The 17,473-nt window shown below is 58.9% G+C and overlaps 1 protein-coding gene across 9 annotated transcripts; it reads left to right on the forward strand.

The window, feature by feature from the left end:
* The first annotated feature begins 1,799 nt into the window (after positions 1-1,799).
* On the forward strand, positions 1,800-17,208 carry EHBP1L1 (EH domain binding protein 1 like 1). 9 transcript variants are annotated; one of them, XM_074336685.1, is made up of 20 exons: positions 1,801-2,193; positions 4,843-4,900; positions 5,104-5,199; positions 5,561-5,614; positions 5,705-5,883; positions 5,962-6,104; positions 6,647-6,715; positions 6,803-6,965; positions 7,128-8,175; positions 9,142-9,324; positions 9,770-9,927; positions 10,016-10,064; positions 10,490-11,101; positions 14,799-14,868; positions 14,992-15,047; positions 15,131-15,254; positions 15,531-15,630; positions 16,306-16,379; positions 16,481-16,595; positions 16,705-17,208. In XM_074336685.1, exons 1-20 carry the CDS (start codon positions 2,090-2,092, stop codon positions 16,802-16,804), a joined length of 3,555 nt encoding a protein of 1,184 aa, XP_074192786.1. In that variant the 5' UTR covers positions 1,801-2,089; the 3' UTR covers positions 16,805-17,208. The 9 variants fall into 9 exon arrangements, with proteins under 9 accessions (XP_019593198.2, XP_074192786.1, XP_074192787.1 ...); XM_074336686.1 differs by having other exon boundaries at positions 9,148-9,324; XM_074336687.1 differs by having other exon boundaries at positions 7,128-7,872.
* Positions 17,209-17,473: the final 265 nt, after the last annotated feature.

Genomic DNA, 17,473 nt, shown 5'->3' on the forward strand with positions numbered 1-17,473 from the left:
AGCAGGTGGCGCAGGAGTCTCTGAGTGAGAAAAAGTCTTGGCGGTGGCGGGGTGCGAATCCTTCCTCTCTGCGGAGCGTTCCAAGCTGGCTCAGCCTGCGCTGCGGTTGTGTGACTGCGGACGAGTCACTTCCCTTCTCTGGTCGGAGGCCTGGGAGCCCAACACCCCTCCCCACTCGCTTTGGGCTTTCCTGGCCCGCCGGGAAGGAAGGAGGAGGAGCCGCCCGTCTTGAGGAGAGAAACTTTCCACCCGGACTGAGGGCGGAGTTGGGGCGGCACAGGAAATGGGTGGGCCCGAACCCGCGGGCCAAGGGGCCCCTTGACGGGAGAGGAGAAGGCGCCTCCGGGAAGAGCCTGGGACCTGCTGAGTGCGCTATGGGTGGGAGGAAAGCTGCAGAGGCCAGAAAAGCCCTGAAGGAGAGATGAGAGCAGAGCCCCAGGCTTTGGTGCATAAGACGGGCTGTGAGGGGTGATTAGGGTCCCAGACGCCCCCCATTCTGCACTTAACCTCATACAGACCGCCAGCTTCTGCCCCACAGCACTTGGGACCTTGAGAGTTGTAAGTAAAAAGCTTTCTCAGAGTAAACCGAGGGCCACACTGCTGGGACTGGGAACCAAACCCAGGTGTCAGGCCCACCGGAGGAAGCCTGCACATTTGGGGACGATGGATGCCCAGACCACCTGCACACACAACAAACAACCCCACAACTTCAGAGACTTAAAAAAAAGGACCTGGAAGTTACACACTTAGCTTTTCAGGCTGCTCATACCCATGACCTGCTTCAGTCACTTGCCTTCTGGAGACAACTCGGCTAGCAATCCCACCAGATCAGACTCCTGTTCAAACCGAGTATTTATCAAGCACCAGGCTACTGTCCATTCACAAACCTTGCATAGCGTTGTTGCTGTCAGGGAGGGAATGGGCTGCTGTGCTGCCCCAGGACAGTTCTCTAACTTTGGGCCTGATACCTGCAGGGCGGGTGGATAGGCAACAGGGCTCTAATCTAGGTGTGAACAGAGCAGGGAACGCCCTGGGCAGGCTTCCCAGGGAGAGTAAACACACACACACTTTCCCATCCATGATAACGGGTTCCACTTGAAACCTCACAAAATCAGCTAGGTTCCATAATAAATACCAGCTTTCCTTGTACAAATACAAATTTCCAAGGTTTCACCCTCTCAATGACGGTGTAAAAGGTGGAACTATTGTTATTCACATTTAACAGAGGTAGAAACTGAGGCTCAGAGTGGTAGTGCTTTGCCCAAGGTCACACACTTGTTGGAAGTCAGGATTTGAACCTCCAGCTGCTTGTGACATACTGCGATTATCTTCCTACCTGACAGCTAAGGAATCAGGTTCCAAAACTGGCAAATGGGTGCCCACAGGTAGAACCATACAGATTGGTCCCTGACTCTGGTTAAGATGTGGGTGGTAACAGGAGTCTGCCACCCCAGTGTTGAGGACAGTTAGCTCTGGCCCAGACACGCACTGTGACACTGAGCAAGTCTCATCCCTTTCCTGGGTTTCTGTTTCCCAAACTGTGAAAGGGGGCCTCCAGTACGTATCCCCCAAGGCTGCGGGCCAGGAAGGGAGGCAGCCCTGGCAGCGCTTGCGAGGGCTTCACCAAATTGCTGGTTGATCTCTCTCAGGCACGCGCATCCACACCGCCTCGGGGCGCAACCAACTGGTGCCGTGGTCTTGGAGGCCCCACCACCCTTCAATCGCCGCGCAAGGCCCCGGAAGCCCTGCCGCCCCGCCCCCGCACTCCCCGCCCGGCCCCCGCCCTCCCTAGAGCCCCGCCCGCCTTCCGACGGGGGTGCGGCTCCAGGAAACGGCGCGGTCTCCACTCAGCGCTCCTGCGACCCGACGCTCCCCAGACGACCCCGCAGACTCAGCCAGACCACCAGGCGTGCCCCAGCGGCGGCGGCGGGGACAGCAGCCCCAGGGCCGAGCCTAGGACACCTCCGCACAGACGGGGCGGACTGTGCGGCTAGGAACCCGGGAGGCCATGGGGACCTGGGCCGGGCCAGCGGTCGCGAGCCATCGGGAGCCTCGGGTCTGAGGAGCGGGCGGTGGGGCGGCGGGGGCCATGACCTCGGTGTGGAAGCGCCTGCAGCGCGTGGGCAAGCGGGCCGCCAAGTTCCAGTTTGTGGCCTGTTACCACGAGCTGGTAGTGGAGTGCACCAAGAAATGGTGAGTGGGATGGAGGCTTGGGGGATACCCCAGACTGGCTGGACTCCCGTCCGGCCTTTGGAGCCTGAGAGAACCCTGCTCCCAGCCTAATGGCTAAAGGGGCCCCTACCCCAGCTTGGGCCCTGGTTTCCCAGGCACAGGGACTCAGAAGGGCCCTTGCAGCTTGTGGGACCCCCCTAGAGTTGGGGAATGTCAGAGCTTTGGGGGAGTGGAGGTTAGGACTTCCGGGCCGAGAATCTGTCTGTGCCCACACTTCCCTCAGCTGCGCTCAGGGCCGGGGGAAGGGAGGCCTCATGTTTTTGGCCAGAGGGATGGTTCAGGGTAGCACCAGGAAAGGCAACAAGTTTTGAGGTGTGTGGGCCGACCGGCTGGGACAGAAACCTCCACGGACCTCAGTTGAGCGCAGAACAACGATGTCGCCCCCCCCCACCCCACCCCCACTTGTTGAGCCAGAGGAACATCCCCCCATCCCCCCACCCCGTTCAGCCAGACTGGGCTCTGGGAGGCTGGATTCATCTTCACAATGTCCTTAAAAGGGGAAACTGAGCACTGGAAGGAATAAGGAGGGAGGTGGCGGGGAGCGGCTTAAAGGGGCCTCAGGGCCTAGGAGGTTGTGGGTCCGTGGGGAGATGGCCTGGCATGGGCAAGATGGTGGGGTGGGGAGAGATAAGGGGGTGCAGGACCCAGCCTGGACTGCTGAAGAGCCCAGGGGCATCTTGTTCACATGTCCCCATTGCAGCTGCCCAGGCCCCTGCGTCACACCCTAAATATACGTGCTCATGGGTATCAGCTTCCCTTGGCTGGATTAGGGCACAGCTGTGGGGACCTCACCCGCCAGGCAGGGGCTAAATTTAGGCTCCCAAGAGGAAGGGCTGCGGGGGCAGGAAGGGACCATGGGGTCCAGCGGGAGGAGGGTGAAAAGGAGGCTGGGGTCACTTGGGTAGTTGCCATACCTCTGGTCTTGACCGAGCCAGCCAGAGGGCTGTTCACGCCATTTGGCAAGACAGAGAGAGGTCAGGGTCTGGCTGGGGTAACACAGCACAGGGCCGGTACTTGAACTCTGGCTTCTGCCTTCTGCCTTCTGCCCCTGCATCCTGGATGAGGCCAGGAGGACACCAGGCCTGGTCCTAGAGAGCAGGCAGAGGGTGTGGGCAACGTCAATTCATCTGAGTCACAGGGGACAGGCAGCGTCTTCTGGGCTTCTGAGCCTGGAGCCCAGGCTAGGAAGCTGCCTCTGCCCAGGTCCCAGCTCCCCAGAAGGACGTGCCCAGCCTGAGTCAGGCTGCCTGGCCAGGCCCCGCCCTCCCTAGTCACCCCTTCTCTACTTCCCCTTTCTGGGAAGGCCCCATAGATACCCTTGTTCAGCCATTGCCTGCAATTTGGGGTTGGGGAGGGGAGTTTGGCTCCAGGCCAAAGGGCTCTAGGGTCAGCTGTGTGACCTTGCCTGGCCCCCAACCTCTCTGGTCCTCAGCATCCTCAGGGGTTGACAGGAGAGCCATTTTATCTTGCCTCCGCCTCCAGAAAGGCAGTGAACTGGGTGAATCCAAGTATCCTGGCATGGGACTGGGTACACGCAAGGAGGGCTCTTATGCTGCCTTCGGCCTGATGGTCCCCTCAACCATCCCCCCCTCCTGGGCAGCAGTTGGACCCTCTAACGCAAAGGTGCCCTCTCCCTCCCAGGCCCAGACATGTGTTCAGTGTTTGGGACTGGGTCCTGTGCAGGCCACTTTCTTCTAAGTTTGTCTCTGTCCCCTCACATCTCTGCCTCTCCTCTTAATCTGCCTCGGCAGATGCTGTTCAGCTTAGATATCACCTTCTGGAAGTCTTCCTTGATGCCCCTCATGGAAGGCAGGGTCCCTGCAAAGCTAGGGTCCAGGGCTCTGGGTTTGAGAGGTGGGGAGCATGGCTGACTCTCGGGGCCCCTAACCCCAGCAAAGGATTGGGCATGGAAGGCCCTGGGAGGGTCTCTAATAAGCTGTCCCTCTGCCTCTGACCACCTCTTACCACCTATCCCTCACTCTGACTTCAACCTCCGACTTCCCACTTACTGCTCCCTCTACCTGGGCCCCTCCTCCAAACCCCAAACCCTCGCACAGCCCATCCCTCCCCGACCCATGTCTCTGCTCCCACACCAGACCTCAAGGAGACCCAAGTGGCTCTCTCCCGCTCCCTGAAGTCAGCTTGTTATTTTCCTTTTTGATTGGCACTGTTCCACCTCTGTTTTCCTCAGCTCCAGAAGGGTCTTGCTTCCCCTTTGCTCTACTCTGCCCCCAAACTGGGCTGGGTTCACTCCACAAATATTTGTGAGTGAATGGACTTCTTTTTCTCGTGTGTCTCTCCCTGTGTGTCTCTTTCAGGGTCCTTGTGTGTTTCTCTGTATCTCTCTGTCTATATGTGTGCCTGTCTCTCTGTATGTCTCCGTCTGTGTCTCCCTTTATAACCCTTGCTGACCCACATCAGGCCTTTGCCCTTCTGCCCAGGGCCCCACCCTACCTCAGCAGCCCCACCCTGTTCTTTGTGGCCCCAGATAAAGGGCTGACCATGCCTCTCCTGGGGGAGGGGGATGTGGGTAGAAGGAAGACCTGGGAGGAGATAGAGGGGCTGGGTGGCCTGACTGAGTAGCCCCCTTTCCTCTCCCTCCCCGTCCAGGCAACCAGATAAGCTGGTGGTGGTGTGGACCCGGCGGAACCGACGCATCTGCTCCAAGGTGGGGGAGGTGTCGACTGGGGATCCAGGCTGGGAGTGGGGCCAATGAAGGGGTGTGGGTAAAGCAGGTGAGGGCTGATGGGGGCGTGGAGTCAGGTTCAGAACCCAGAGAATGCAGAGAACGATGGGATCAAGGTTGGAGACAAGGGCAAAGGGTGAGGGGAAGAGTTAAGATTCGGGGAGGACTCAGACTGCTCCTTGTAGGCCCACAGCTGGCAGCCAGGCATCCAGAACCCATACCGGGGCACCGTGGTGTGGATGGTACCTGAAAATGTGGACATCTCCGTGACCCTCTACAGGGTGAGTCTAGCCCTCCCCATAAAAGGGACTGGGTGGGCAATTCCAGCCCCAGGCAGCCACAGACGTCCCCTGGTGGGTTATCTATCCAAATAGTAAAGAACAGAAGGGTGAGACCAAGAATTGCAGCAGGAGCCTACTCAGCATGAGTGGCCAGGAGGTCACCTTGGAGGAGGTTGCAGTTACCCGCCACATGCAGCAGGAGAGACAGCTGGGATAAGAAGCTGGGGGGAGCATCCCAGGCAAGATAGACCAGCATGTGTGCAGGCCCTAACCCAACACCTCCTAAGCCAGCGCAAGCTCTTCTCTCTGCACTGCTCCTGCCCCAGTAGCCCCTGTAGTAACCAGCGTCCCTTTCTCCCAGGACCCCCATGTGGACCAGTATGAGGCCAAAGAGTGGACGTTTATTATTGAGAATGTGAGTGACTGGGGTGGGCTGGGGCCTGGGGTCTTGGACTCTTGGGCAGCACTCATGCTTGTTCCCTTGCCCCTCCGCCCCGGCCCACAGGAGTCTAAGGGGCAGCGGAAGGTGTTGGCCTCTGCTGACGTGGACCTGGCCCGCCATGCGGGGCCTGTGCCTGTCCAAGTGCCTCTGCGGCTGCGGCTAAAGGCCAAGTCTGTGAAGGTGGTACATGCGGAGCTGAGCCTCACCCTCTCGGGGGTGCTGCTGCGGGAGGGCCGTGCCACGTGAGTGCCCTACCTGCCCTCTTGGCCCCAGTCTGCAACCTGTGACCCCAACCCTCACCCCTGACCTCTGACCCCCAGGGATGATGACATGCAGAGTCTTGCGAGCCTTATGAGCGTGAAGCCTAGTGACGTGGGCAACTTGGACGACTTTGCTGAGAGTGACGAGGAGGAAGCTAGTGGTCCAGGGGCCCCTGAGACACGGGCTCATGTCCCCCAGCCAGGTGGGCTCACAACCTTCTGTGGATTGAGACCACCAAGACCTAGGGAGGGTGGGTGATGACCCAGGCCATAAGCCACTTGCCATGTGGGGGCAGGGCCAGCTTGTGACAGGAACTCATGATTTCCCAGGCAGCCCCAACCTGCTCTGCAGCCCTGATTATCTACACTTGGCCCCTGGTCCTGTGGTGGCCTGGGTCCTTAGCTAAGTCCTGCGGGATGGGTTCCCAATGCCTCCCTGTACCCCTGACCCTCTCCTCACCCCTGAGTGGGTGCCTACCCAGCTCTCCCTGCCCTATGATAGCTGGGCCAAAAATGCAGTCCCTAGCTTCCTTATCCCTCCCTTTTGCTTGTTAAGGCTTTTTTTCTGTCTGTCCTGTTCTCTCTTTTTCTCTGCATCCATGGGCCTGTCTCTTCTCGCAGGCCGGGGCAGTGCCCTGAGGCTGGGGCGTTTCCCAGGTAGGCCCAGCAAGCTAGTTGGACGGATGGGGTCAGACCTGCAGGGCCCTGATCTGGGCTGACCCTGTCCCCCAAAACTCTACCACAGATCCTTCTCGGGAGCTGAAGACACTTTGTGAGGAGGAAGAGGAGGGCCGAGGACAGCCCCAGCAGGCAGGTGAGGCCCAGACTGGGGCTGAGTGGGGACTGGACCTCCAGTCACAGGTCCTAGGCCTCAGTGCCCCCTCCCTTCCTTCCTCCCCAGTTGCCAGCCCTTCTAGTGCTGAGGATACCAGCCCAACCCCTGTGAGTGCCCCTGCACCCCCAGCCAGGGCCTCCCGGGGCCAGGGGTCAGAAGCAGCTACTATATCAGGGGGCCAGATGGGGCCTGAGGCCCCAAGGTCCCCAGGAACCCCACCGGAGACGAGGTGAGTTTTGGAACCAGCCCCTCCTTCCCCTGCCCACTGTTAGGATGCTGCACTCCCCCTACCAACCTGCCTTTCCAGTGCTCCAGCAATCTGAAGGGTGGGGGTTAGGGCTGAGAGTGGGGGGCCAAATGAATCCAATGTCCCCTCCTGATCTCTCTTCAGGTCCTCAAGACAGCCAGCCCAGGACATGGCCCCCACCCCGGCCCCTCGGCTCCGGAAAGGCTCTGATGCCCCCTGGCCCTCAGTCCCCCAAGGGAAGAATGAGGCCTCTAAAGCTTCAGGGGCTCCCCCAGCGAGAGTGGGTTCTGCTGGGGAGACCCAGGCCCAGGCAAGCCCTCAGGAAGGGACAGAGGCCCAGGGAGCCAGGTTAGGCCCAGGCACTGAGGACGGAGGCTGCAGAGACTCTTTGAGAGGGCAGAAAGCCAAGGTTGAGGAGGGAGCCATTGGGGACAGGCCAGAGGCCAGTGGGGTGGGCACTGAGCAGGGGTCAGGAGTCAGAGGAGTAAACACTAAGAGGTCAGAGGTCAGAGCTGGGGAGGCTGAAGAGAGTTCAGAAGTTAGTCAAATGGATGCTGAGCAGAGGTCAAAGGTGAGACATGTGGACACTAAGGGACCAGAGGCTAAAGGGGTGATGTGTGAAGAAAGATTCAAGGGGACACCTGAGGCTCCTCCAAGGGGATCTCAGGGGAAGACAGGGGTCAGGACCGGGGATGAGTCTCCTATAATCCAGAGCCCACCCCCAGCAGAGCCTGAAGGGTACTCTGGGCATCTCAGTGACCCCAAGGGGGTCAGGGCTGCTGCAGGCCAGGAGAGAGAGGGTGCAGAGGTGAGGGGTGGAGCCTCTGGTGTTGGGGGGACACGCCTGGAGCAGGGTCCCTCTGTTGGAACAGCAAGCACTCCGCCCCAGGTGAGCAGGTACCAAGGGGCCCCACCAGCAGCTGACCAGGGGGTGATGTCTAAGGATCTGGGGATCTGGGAGGCAGAAACTGGGGATTTGAGGGTTATGGGAACAGAGATGGGGTTGGCAGAGTCAGAGGTTTGGGTGACCCAGGAGACAGAAGCAGGGAGATCAGGGTTCCCAAAGATAGAGACTGGGACAGCAGAAGCTGATATATTGGGGGCCCAGACAGAGGTAGCAAGATCATGGGTCCTGGAATCAGAGGCTGCTGGGAGGGCAGAAGCTGAGGAACTGGAGACCCCAAAAACAGAGGTGAGAGTTTCAGGGACCCTGGGGGCAGAGCCTGGGATGGCAGAGTGTGAGGTACTGGGGACCCAGAAAACAGAGGCTGGGGGTTCAGGAGTTCTGGAGATAAAGAGTAGGATGTCAGAGACTGAGATATTGGGGACCCAGGAGATACCAGGGAGCTCAGGGGTACTGAGGACAGGAGCTGAGAAAGCAGAATCTGCAATATTGGGGGCCCAGGAAACAGAGGTAGGAGGTTCTGAGGTACCAGAAATAGAGGCTGGGAAGGCAGAGGCTGAGATATTGGGGACCCAGGAGATACCAGGGAGCTCAGGGGTACTGAGGACAGGAGCTGAGAAAGCAGAATCTGCAATATTGGGGGCCCAGGAAACAGAGGTAGGAGGTTCTGAGGTGCCAGAGATAGAGGCTGGGAAGGCAGAGGCTGAGATATTGGGGACTCGGGAGATAGAGGTGAGGGATTCAGAAGTCTCATTGATAAAATCTGAGATATCAGGGACCCAGGAAACAGAGTTAGGGGGTTCCCAGGTTCCAGGGTTTGAGGCTCAGACAGAAGCTGAGGAATTGGGGATCCAGGAGATAGCAGCTGAGGGTTCAAGGATCCCAGAGATGGAGAAAGTGGTGGGGGATTCAGGGACCTCAGGGCCAGAGATTGGAAGGGCAGAGGCTGAGGGACAGGGGACTCAACAGACAGAAACTACAGTTTTGGAGGCTAAGAAGACTATGATTTCAGGGGACCCAGAAGCAGAGACTGGGCTCTGGGGGACCCTCATAGATGAGGCTTTAAAGGCCCCAGTCACTAGGTATGGAGTTTTAGGGTCTCAGGGAACAGAGGCAGAGACTACAGTATTGAGGTTCCAGGAAGCAGAGACTGGGGTTTGGGGGTTATCAGAGGCTAAGTCTGGGGTTTGGGGGGCTCAGGAAACAGAAACGGAAGTTTTAGGGCCTCCTGAGAACCAGTCTGGTACTTTTGAGGCCCAGGAAGCAGAGGCTGGGGTCTCGGGAACCGAGAAGGAAAAAGAAGCTGAGGGAAGCCTGCCAGAGGCCAGCCCGACTGAGGCACAGGTGGCCAATGGGGCAGGGGCTGGGGTGCCCAGGCCCTCAGGGGCCTCTTCCCCAAAGGAGCCGGAAGAGGCCAGGAGGCTGCGGGGCAGCCAGGTAGGGATGGGGACCGCCGAGGACCGTCGTTTGCTTCCCACTAACCTGAGGCTGCGCTAACAGCGGCTCTGCATGGACCCACCTGGCCGACCGGGGTGGGGTGGGATGGGCTCAGCTTCAAGGAGCCCCCTGACCCCTTCCTCTCTCAGGATGCCCTGGCTCCCCGACCCGTCTTCCCTGGGCTGCATGGAGCGGGACATCTCTAAGCTGATTTTCTGGGCTGACCTGAGGTGTGGCTGCTGGTGACCTCTGATCTTGTCTGGGGGCCACTGACCTTTAGGCGACCTTGGTTGATAACACCAGAGCTGGAAACCCTTTTGCCTGGCCCCAAGGCTCTGGCTAGTGGTCTCTGGTGACCCCTGCAAACCCAGAGCTGGGGCTGTTCTATGCCCAGGGGCAGAGGGTCCCATATTCACATTTGCTAAGCCCATCCCTGTGTTGCCAGGCACCACCTGCTCTGGTCAGCTCCAGCCAGTCCCTACTGGAATGGTGCCAGGAAGTCACTGCTGGCTACCGTGGCGTCCGTGTCACCAACTTCACTACATCCTGGCGCAACGGCTTGGCTTTCTGTGCCATCCTGCACCGATTCTACCCAGACAAGATGTGAGCTGCCAGAGGGGGTGGGAATGAATTGGGGAGCCTGCCAGGAGGGCAGTGGGAATGCCGCCTCTGACCACTGCTCTCTCCACAGCGACTATGCCTCCCTTGACCCACTTAACATCAAACAGAACAACAAGCAGGTGAGAGGGGGATGGAGCAATGCTTGGAGGGAAAAATGGTCTAGAGCCAGGCCTACGTCCAAGATTTGGGATCGGTCTGTCTGTTGGAGAAGAATCTGTGGCCTGGTGGGCCCCAGCTGTGGCTTTTGGAAGTTCTGCCACTTTTTACCCTTTTGGTCTTTTAAATTGTTTGTTTTCCTTAGTTTAGTTTTGTTTTTTTAAAGCATATTTCCACTAGATAGTTTTTCCAAAACCAGCTTTTGGTGCGTGGTTGCTGGGTAACGCGAGGCCGGGCCCTGTTGCTATAGTTCCCCCAATAGGAAGGTGGGGGTGTTACTAGGCAAACCCTAGCTTGCAGGTCGCGGGGACCCTGGGTGGTCAAGGGCGGGGTCGCGGCGTTGCTGGGTAACTCCCGCCACCGCTAACCACAAGCACACCGTTCCTAGGCCTTCGATGGCTTCGCCGCCCTGGGCGTGTCGCGGCTGCTGGAACCAGCTGACATGGTGCTGCTGTCGGTGCCGGACAAACTCATCGTCATGACGTACCTGTGCCAGATCCGTGCCTTCTGCACGGGACAGGAGCTGCAGCTGGTGCAGCTGGAGGGCGGCGGCGGCGCCGGCACGTACCGCGTGGCCAGCGCCCAGCCCAACCCGCGCGACGGCCTGGACGCTGGCGGCTTGACGCAGCGGCTCCGCGAGCACCGGGCCGAGGCACCCGAGGAGCCCAAGGAGACCCCGGAGGTGGCCTCCAAGGACCGCGGGACTGAGGCCTCCCAGGAAGTGCGCTCTGCAGAGGCCCCAGCCGAGGGCCCCGGAGCACGAGCGTTGGTGCCCCCGGCGGAGGGGCTAGTGAATGGGGCCGGAGCGCCGGGTGTGGGGGGCGGCGTGCGGCTGCGGCGGCTGTCGGTGAATGGGGAGGCCGGGCCGGTGCCCCCGCCCCGGGCGCATGGCTCCTTCTCCCACGTGCGCGACGCCGACTTGCTAAAGAAGAGGCGCTCGAGGCTACGGAACAGCAACTCCTTCTCGGTGGACGACCCGGACCCCGGAGCCGCGGCTGCGGTGAGCGCCTTCCTGTGACACGGGTCGGAGGTCGTAGGGAGCAGGGCCGAGAAGAGCCCCAAGGGCGAAGCTGGCAGGGGGCTGGAAGCTTCAGGGAGGGGGACTCAGCTGGAGCGGGGAGGTGCTTTCTGATCAGAGCCACCTTTCTGAGCCGAGTGACTGGTGCTTGCAGAAGAGTCTTCTAGAGAGGTAGTGAGCTCCCTGTCAGGGGACACAGGACAACGAGGCCCTCCAGGCCCCCCGAGCGGCTCTAGGGGCAGCGTCCTGGCCTTTGCTTCCAGCCTTGGGATATGTGCTCGTGGTTTTCAGGCTTAGCACCCAGTTCCTGAAATCATGGGCTACAGTAGAAAGTTCCCAGAATATTCCAGGTTATCTGCACTCAGCTCAGCGCTCTTTGGTTGGGGCGTTTCTTTCTTTGCAGGTGGCCCCTGGTCAGCCAGCAGCCACCAGCTGCCCTGGAAGTTGGGGCATGGTTTCTATATTCATGGGGGCTGTCCAGGGCCTCCCAGCCCCAAGATTCTCTGACTTGGTCTTTAACTCCAGATGCTGGAGACCAATTTCCTCTTTTCTGTATTAATAGGAGATTGGTGATGGGAGACCCTGTTGGGCACCCATGTTCCCCCATTCCCTGCAGGTTTCAGGTCAGAGTCTCCCAGGGTGTCGCATGGTCACTGTACTGAAGGAGAGATGGTCCCAGAGAGGTTAGGGGTTTGCTCGAGGACTCAGAGTCACTGCAGTTCATCATGGACTTTCCAGCTGGGGTTCCACCCACTGCACCGCTCTGCCTGTGGCAGCAGGAACAGCTGTCAGGCCACTCCAAGCCTTCAGCTGCCTGAGGATGACCCCTGAGTTCCAAGAAAAGGGCAGAATAAACTAGCAAAGGTTTTGTGGAAGAAGCAGCCATTTGAGCCAGGTTCCTAGGATGGGCAGGTTTCCCAGGGGAAAAATGGGAGTGGTGGTTTTCAAGTGTAGGGGCCTACACAAGAAAAAATGTGGCAATAGGAAAGCTCAAGTCTCATGTAGGGACCTGCCGGGCATCTCCTGTGAGGTCCGCAAGCAGCAATGATGCCCTCCTGGGGAGCAGGCATCCTGAGTGCAGGGCCAGAGATGCAGCGTTGAGCCTGTGATGACTGACAGGGAGGGCTCCAGAGGCACCCATAGGAGATGTGATAGACAGGAGTCGGAGGAACACAGCCACCCCCAGCCTGTCTGTTGGCCTCTAGACACAGCCTTGTTAATGTGTGTCATTGGCTCTTTAAATCTTAAAGAGGAGACTCCATCCTACAGTCTTCTGGGCCCAAGTTGCAGCATCTGGTCCTTCTAAGCCAGACCCCGCTCCGGCCCTTGTCCCACAGGAGATATTTGACCCGTGGGACTGGAGGGGACTGCTTGTTTGCCACTCCCATCCTTCATGCATTCAGTGGGAGAATGTTGGGCCTATCCTCGCCTTTGGGAGCTCTCAAAGTCCTGGAGTGGGATGAAGACAGGAAAGTTGAATCTGGGGTGGGGCTGAGGCGCTGCTATGAAGAGGACAGCATGCCTCTGGTGCATCCCAGCAAGGCTTCCTGGAGGAGGGGCCACACATAAGGGTGTAGAAAGGGGAATTTGGGTCAGACATGAGGAAGTGTTGGAATTCCCATCAGGGCTGGTGTGAGTAAGCTCAGCTGCTGCTGAGGTTGGGGTTTCTCCACTCTCCTGCCTCTGCATGCCCTGGCATTTGAGCTCTTGCTGTGTGCCTGGCCTGCCCCCACACCCTTCATTGACTCCTCACGATGGCCCTTCCAGGGAATGACCATTCCATTTTGTAGGTGGGAGCATTGAGGCTCTGGTTGATGAAGAAAGAGGCAAAGGAGTTGATACAGGTTCTGAGCCTGAACTCTTAAATGGCACCCTCTACTGGGCCCAGTGCTATTGACTGGCTCTGTGACCCTGGTAAAGGCACTTAACCTCTCTGTGCTCTTTTCCTGAGGATGAGAGATAAATAAATGTATGAAAGTTCTTTACAAAGTGGCCTTGAGGCACCACTTAGGGGTGTCCTCTAAAAAGGGAGCTGTGTTTTTCCCCAGATGCCTTTCTGGAGTACCTGCAACCCCAGGTTACCCAGGGCTGGGATTTCTCCCCATTTTGTGTTCAAGGACCCAAACAGAGGCCCAGCTCAGAGACAAACAGCAAATTGATGGCCAAGCTTGGGAATAGACCTTTGGACTAGACAGCCCTGGGCTGTAGGCCAGGCCCTGTATAAGCCTCATCTCTAGCCCTCAGTTTCCTCATCTGTAACGTGGGAATAGTAGTCATCCCTGCCTCCCAGGGTTGTTGGGAGAACTAAATGAGCCAATACATGCACATGTCCACCACATGAATGCTTAATCGGTGTCAGCCATTATTGTGAATCGGTGTACCCTGAATGCATTCTCTGGGCCCTACCCTGTCTGCAGGGGCTACTTCTGGTCGGGGAGACGGGTAACCAACAGTCATGACAGGGTGGATGGGAGGTTGGAGCTGTGATGGGGAAGGCCCAGGAGGCCATGGAGGGAGCATCTGCCCAGCCTGGGGCTCAGGGGGCGCTTCAGGAGGCATGAAGCTCAGGGAGGGAGGGAAAAAGTATCATGGGAGCCTGAAAGGGCCTCTGGAGGAGGTGGAGATGAGCTGGGTCATGAAGGTCAAGTTGGTGTCCAGCAGACTCCAGGCTGAGGAAGCTATTTGGGGAAGTGAAAGTCTATGACTGGCTGGAGGGTGGCATCTGGGTGGGGTTCAGGGTAGTGAGAGTTGAGCCTTGGCCTTGGCAATGAGTCTAGGGGCTGAAGTAGGTGTGGTGGAGGTTTTTAGGAAGACCTGTCAGTTGTGGCTTTAGGGTAAAGTCAGCAGGAAGGGCATGGGTGGTAGCTGGTGAGGAGGCCACTGACTGACCAGGCCAGAGAGGATGGCACCTGAGCCAGGGGAGTCCAGGGCTGCCTCAGACAGCTGCAGGATGGTGTGGACAGTGGGGTGGCTCAGCCTCTTCTCCCTGCCCTGTGACCTAGAAAGGTGGCCAGAGCAGGAGCCATCAAGGGGGCCAGGCTATCAGCTAAGCTGAAAGTCGGGGGCTCCCAGGGCTGACAGTCCCAGTGAGTCTCCAGGGGTGGGGCACATCCGTGGCCAGCCCTGTCCTTCCAGGCTAAAATTGGTAGGTCTGGCCAACCTGCCCTGTTTTGAGTGGTATGTTAAGTGGAGAAGTCTCCAGACGTGGGAATTGATAAGGTGGGAGGGTGCCCCCTTTTGGCCAGGAGATGGAGGTGCTAGCTCAGGATGACCACCTCAGGCCAGCTGGGTGTGTCACTGTGTGGGCCCCTAGCCATGGTGGAGATGCCAGCACGAGGCAATGGGAATCGGAGGTAGCCTGATGGAGCTCCATGGACGCAGGGACAAGAGGGGGAAGGAGGGGCCCCTGCTGGGCCCTTCATAGCCTTTCATCCCCAACTCTCACCAAAGCCCTGTGAGACCCCAGGAACCAGGGCGATGAGGCTCAGGGAGTGGGAGTGGACTGACTCAGGACCACAGGGCCAGGGAGGTGAAGGCCGTGGCCTGCCCTTGAGGAGGCACTTTCCCTAGAGGTGGTGGGTGTGGAGTGCTTTGCATGCAGGACTGGAGAGACAGCTGGGTGGGCTGGGTGTGGAATTGGGGAACCCCTCTAAGCCCTCACGGTCTCCTTCCTCCACAGGAAGGCCTGAGCCCTGATCCCAGCCCTGCTTCCAGCCCACCCACAGCCACAACCCTGCAGCAGCCCCCTGGTGAGTAGTTTTGAAGGGGTGTCGACCCAGCTCAGCTCAGGCTGCTCACAGATCCTGAGCTGGGGACGACTTCCCAGGGGCAGGTGTCAGTTGGGGGTGCCTTAGCCTGGTCTCTGTCTGCAGGTGGGAATACCCCATCGGAGGAGGCACCCCCAAGCCCAGGGGAGGAGGCTGGACTGGTAAGGTGGGCTGAGGTGGGAGGAGCTGGTGGTTGGGCACTTCCTAAGTAGGGCCTGACCTGAGCTCCCCCTTTCCACCCCAGCAACGGTTCCAGGACACAAGTCAGTATGTGTGCGCAGAACTGCAGGCCCTGGAACAGGAGCAGAAGCAGATAGATGGGCGGGCAGCAGAGGTGGAGACTCAGCTTAGGGGCCTCATGGAGTCAGGTAGGACGGCATCTGCAGCCCTCTTCCCAACACACACCACCAGATCTGCTCAGCTTGGCAGCCTTCCTGACCGTGGGAGGAGGCAAGGCTGGGGTCATCACCCCCATTCACAACTCAGCACACTGAGGCCCTGAGCCCAGAAGTGGCTTGCTGGAGGCACAGCTCTGGCTTCTGGGATGCCACAAGGGAGCAGGCCTCCTCCCCAAGCCCCAGCTGTGCTGCTCCTGACACCAGGGCGTCAGTGGCAGGCCTGGTGACTCTCCTGGCCCGGTTCAGGTGCCAACAGGCTGCAGGAGGAGGTGCTGATCCAGGAGTGGTTCACACTGGTCAACAAGAAGAACGCTCTCATCCGGAGACAGGACCAGCTGCAGCTACTGTAAGTGCTGGCTCCTCACCGTCCGGGCCCCACCCCTACCCACGCAGAGCCCACCGAGCGTGGAACCTCCACTACTTTGGTTAGGGCTATTCACTGCTTTCTTCTTTCTACGAAGATCTTATTGAAAAATTGCTCAGCCATCTTAATTTTTTTTCTAATGTCCTGTATGAAGTGTGTATGTTTTAAATTGGTACTATTTTTACTACTGAGAGAAAAATGTGGTACAGGCAGGTTGGGGCTGAGTGCCCCAATTTGACCTGCTCCTCAGGAATACCCAGGCCCAGAGAGGTCTGAGCTGGTTTCCCAAGTGGGGTCAGCAGCCACTCTGGCCCTCATCACCTCTGTAGTCGAGGCATTTAGCATTTTGAATTTTGCATTTTGAATTTTTCAGAATAATTTTAGTTTAATACGTGCTGTTTATGAGTAATGTTCATGCAAATAATCCCACTGGGTTCTTATTTTTTAAAAAAACAAAGGTGGGTGGGAGGAGACAGTATAAACACCCAGCAGTTGGGAACAGTTGGGACAAAAGATCACTGCAGGGTATAGCTCTGCCCTCAGCCCAGCCCTCTGCAGGGACTGGTGGGGAAGTGGGATAGGGGCCAGGGAGTGGTCACAACCCTGGGCCCTCCCTCCAGTTCCCCTTTCCCTGACCTGGCACCCCCCGCCCCCCAGCATTGAGGAGCAGGACTTGGAGAGGAGATTTGAGCTGCTGAGCCGCGAGCTACGGGCCATGCTGGCCATTGAAGGTAGGAGATGGGGGCCAGGTGGGAGATGGGGCCTTAAGGGCTGGGGCCCAGTACAGGGCAGGGGCGGGCGCCTCCTGACCCTCTGCCTCCTCCACCCTCAGACTGGCTGAAAACGGCCGCGCAGCAGCACCGAGAGCAGCTCCTGCTGGAGGAGCTGGTGTCGCTGGTGAACCAGCGCGACGAGCTGGTCCGGGACCTGGACCACAAAGAGCGGATGTAAGTGGGACCGCGCTGGGGGCCAGGGAGCGTCTCGGGTCGCACTCCCGAGGAGTGCGGGGCCTGGCACGCCGCTAGCTGGGGCTGATTTGCACCGGTTCCCTCCTAGCGCGCTGGAGGAGGACGAACGCCTGGAGCGCGGCCTGGAGCAGCGGCGCCGCAAGTTGAGCCGGCAGCTGAGCCGGCGCGAACGCTGCGTGCTGAGCTGAGGCTGCGCCGCCGTGGGGGAGTCCTCAGCTTTTCTGCTGCCGCCCGGGGTCGTCGCCCCAGCCTGCGCGCGGGACGACTGGGCCCTTGTGCGGCCTGTAGGGGCCGCCGTAGTCCCTTTACTGGGATGGGTAGGGCTGCCCCTCAGCGCCGTCCGGCCGTATTTATTTGTCCGTGTGAGTGTCTGTGCCTGTGTAAGTGTCCGTGTGTGTGTGTGTGTGTGTGTGTGTGTGTGCGCGTGTTCGCGTGTTCGCGGGGCGGGGGGTTCCCGGAGCGCCGCGCAGACCTCCTCCCCGACTGCAGGGCCCGGGCGGCCAGCCCCAAGGGAGCATGATGGCTGTGAACTATCGCGCCCCACCCTCCTCCGCTTCCTGTTCCTTGTGAGCAATAAATTTGAACAAGTCTACACCAGCGCCCACCCTTTCTCAGGACAGCTGGGTTTTCAATAGGCGGAAGGGGTTGGCGCTTAGGCTGATAAGGTTGTCTGCGATCCTAAATGGGGCTGTGCCGGCTCTGAGGTTCCCAGATGCCAGCGGAGGCGGTACCTCAGCCTGGAAGGATGATGGTGGTTTGGGTTGTTGATCACTATAGGGAAGAACCATTTCGAAAGAAGAGACAAAAGCACAATTGGGGTTGTTGCCCGTTTTAGTTTTTATTAACATTATTCCCTG

Source organism: Rhinolophus sinicus, linkage group LG06, assembly GCF_036562045.2.
Source record: "Rhinolophus sinicus isolate RSC01 linkage group LG06, ASM3656204v1, whole genome shotgun sequence".
Classification (NCBI taxonomy): Eukaryota; Metazoa; Chordata; class Mammalia; order Chiroptera; family Rhinolophidae; genus Rhinolophus; species Rhinolophus sinicus.

Excerpts from the sequence above, each read along its gene's own strand:
- EHBP1L1 (XM_019737639.2), top strand. The coding sequence starts at position 2,090 with ATGACCTCGGTGTGGAAGCGCCTGCAGCGCGTGGGCAAGCGGGCCGCC. Across the intron at positions 10,065-10,489 it reads TCAAACAGAACAACAAGCAG|GCCTTCGATGGCTTCGCCGC; the intron begins GTGAGAGGGGGA and ends CACCGTTCCTAG. Across the intron at positions 15,631-16,305 it reads CAGGACCAGCTGCAGCTACT|CATTGAGGAGCAGGACTTGG; the intron begins GTAAGTGCTGGC and ends CCCGCCCCCCAG.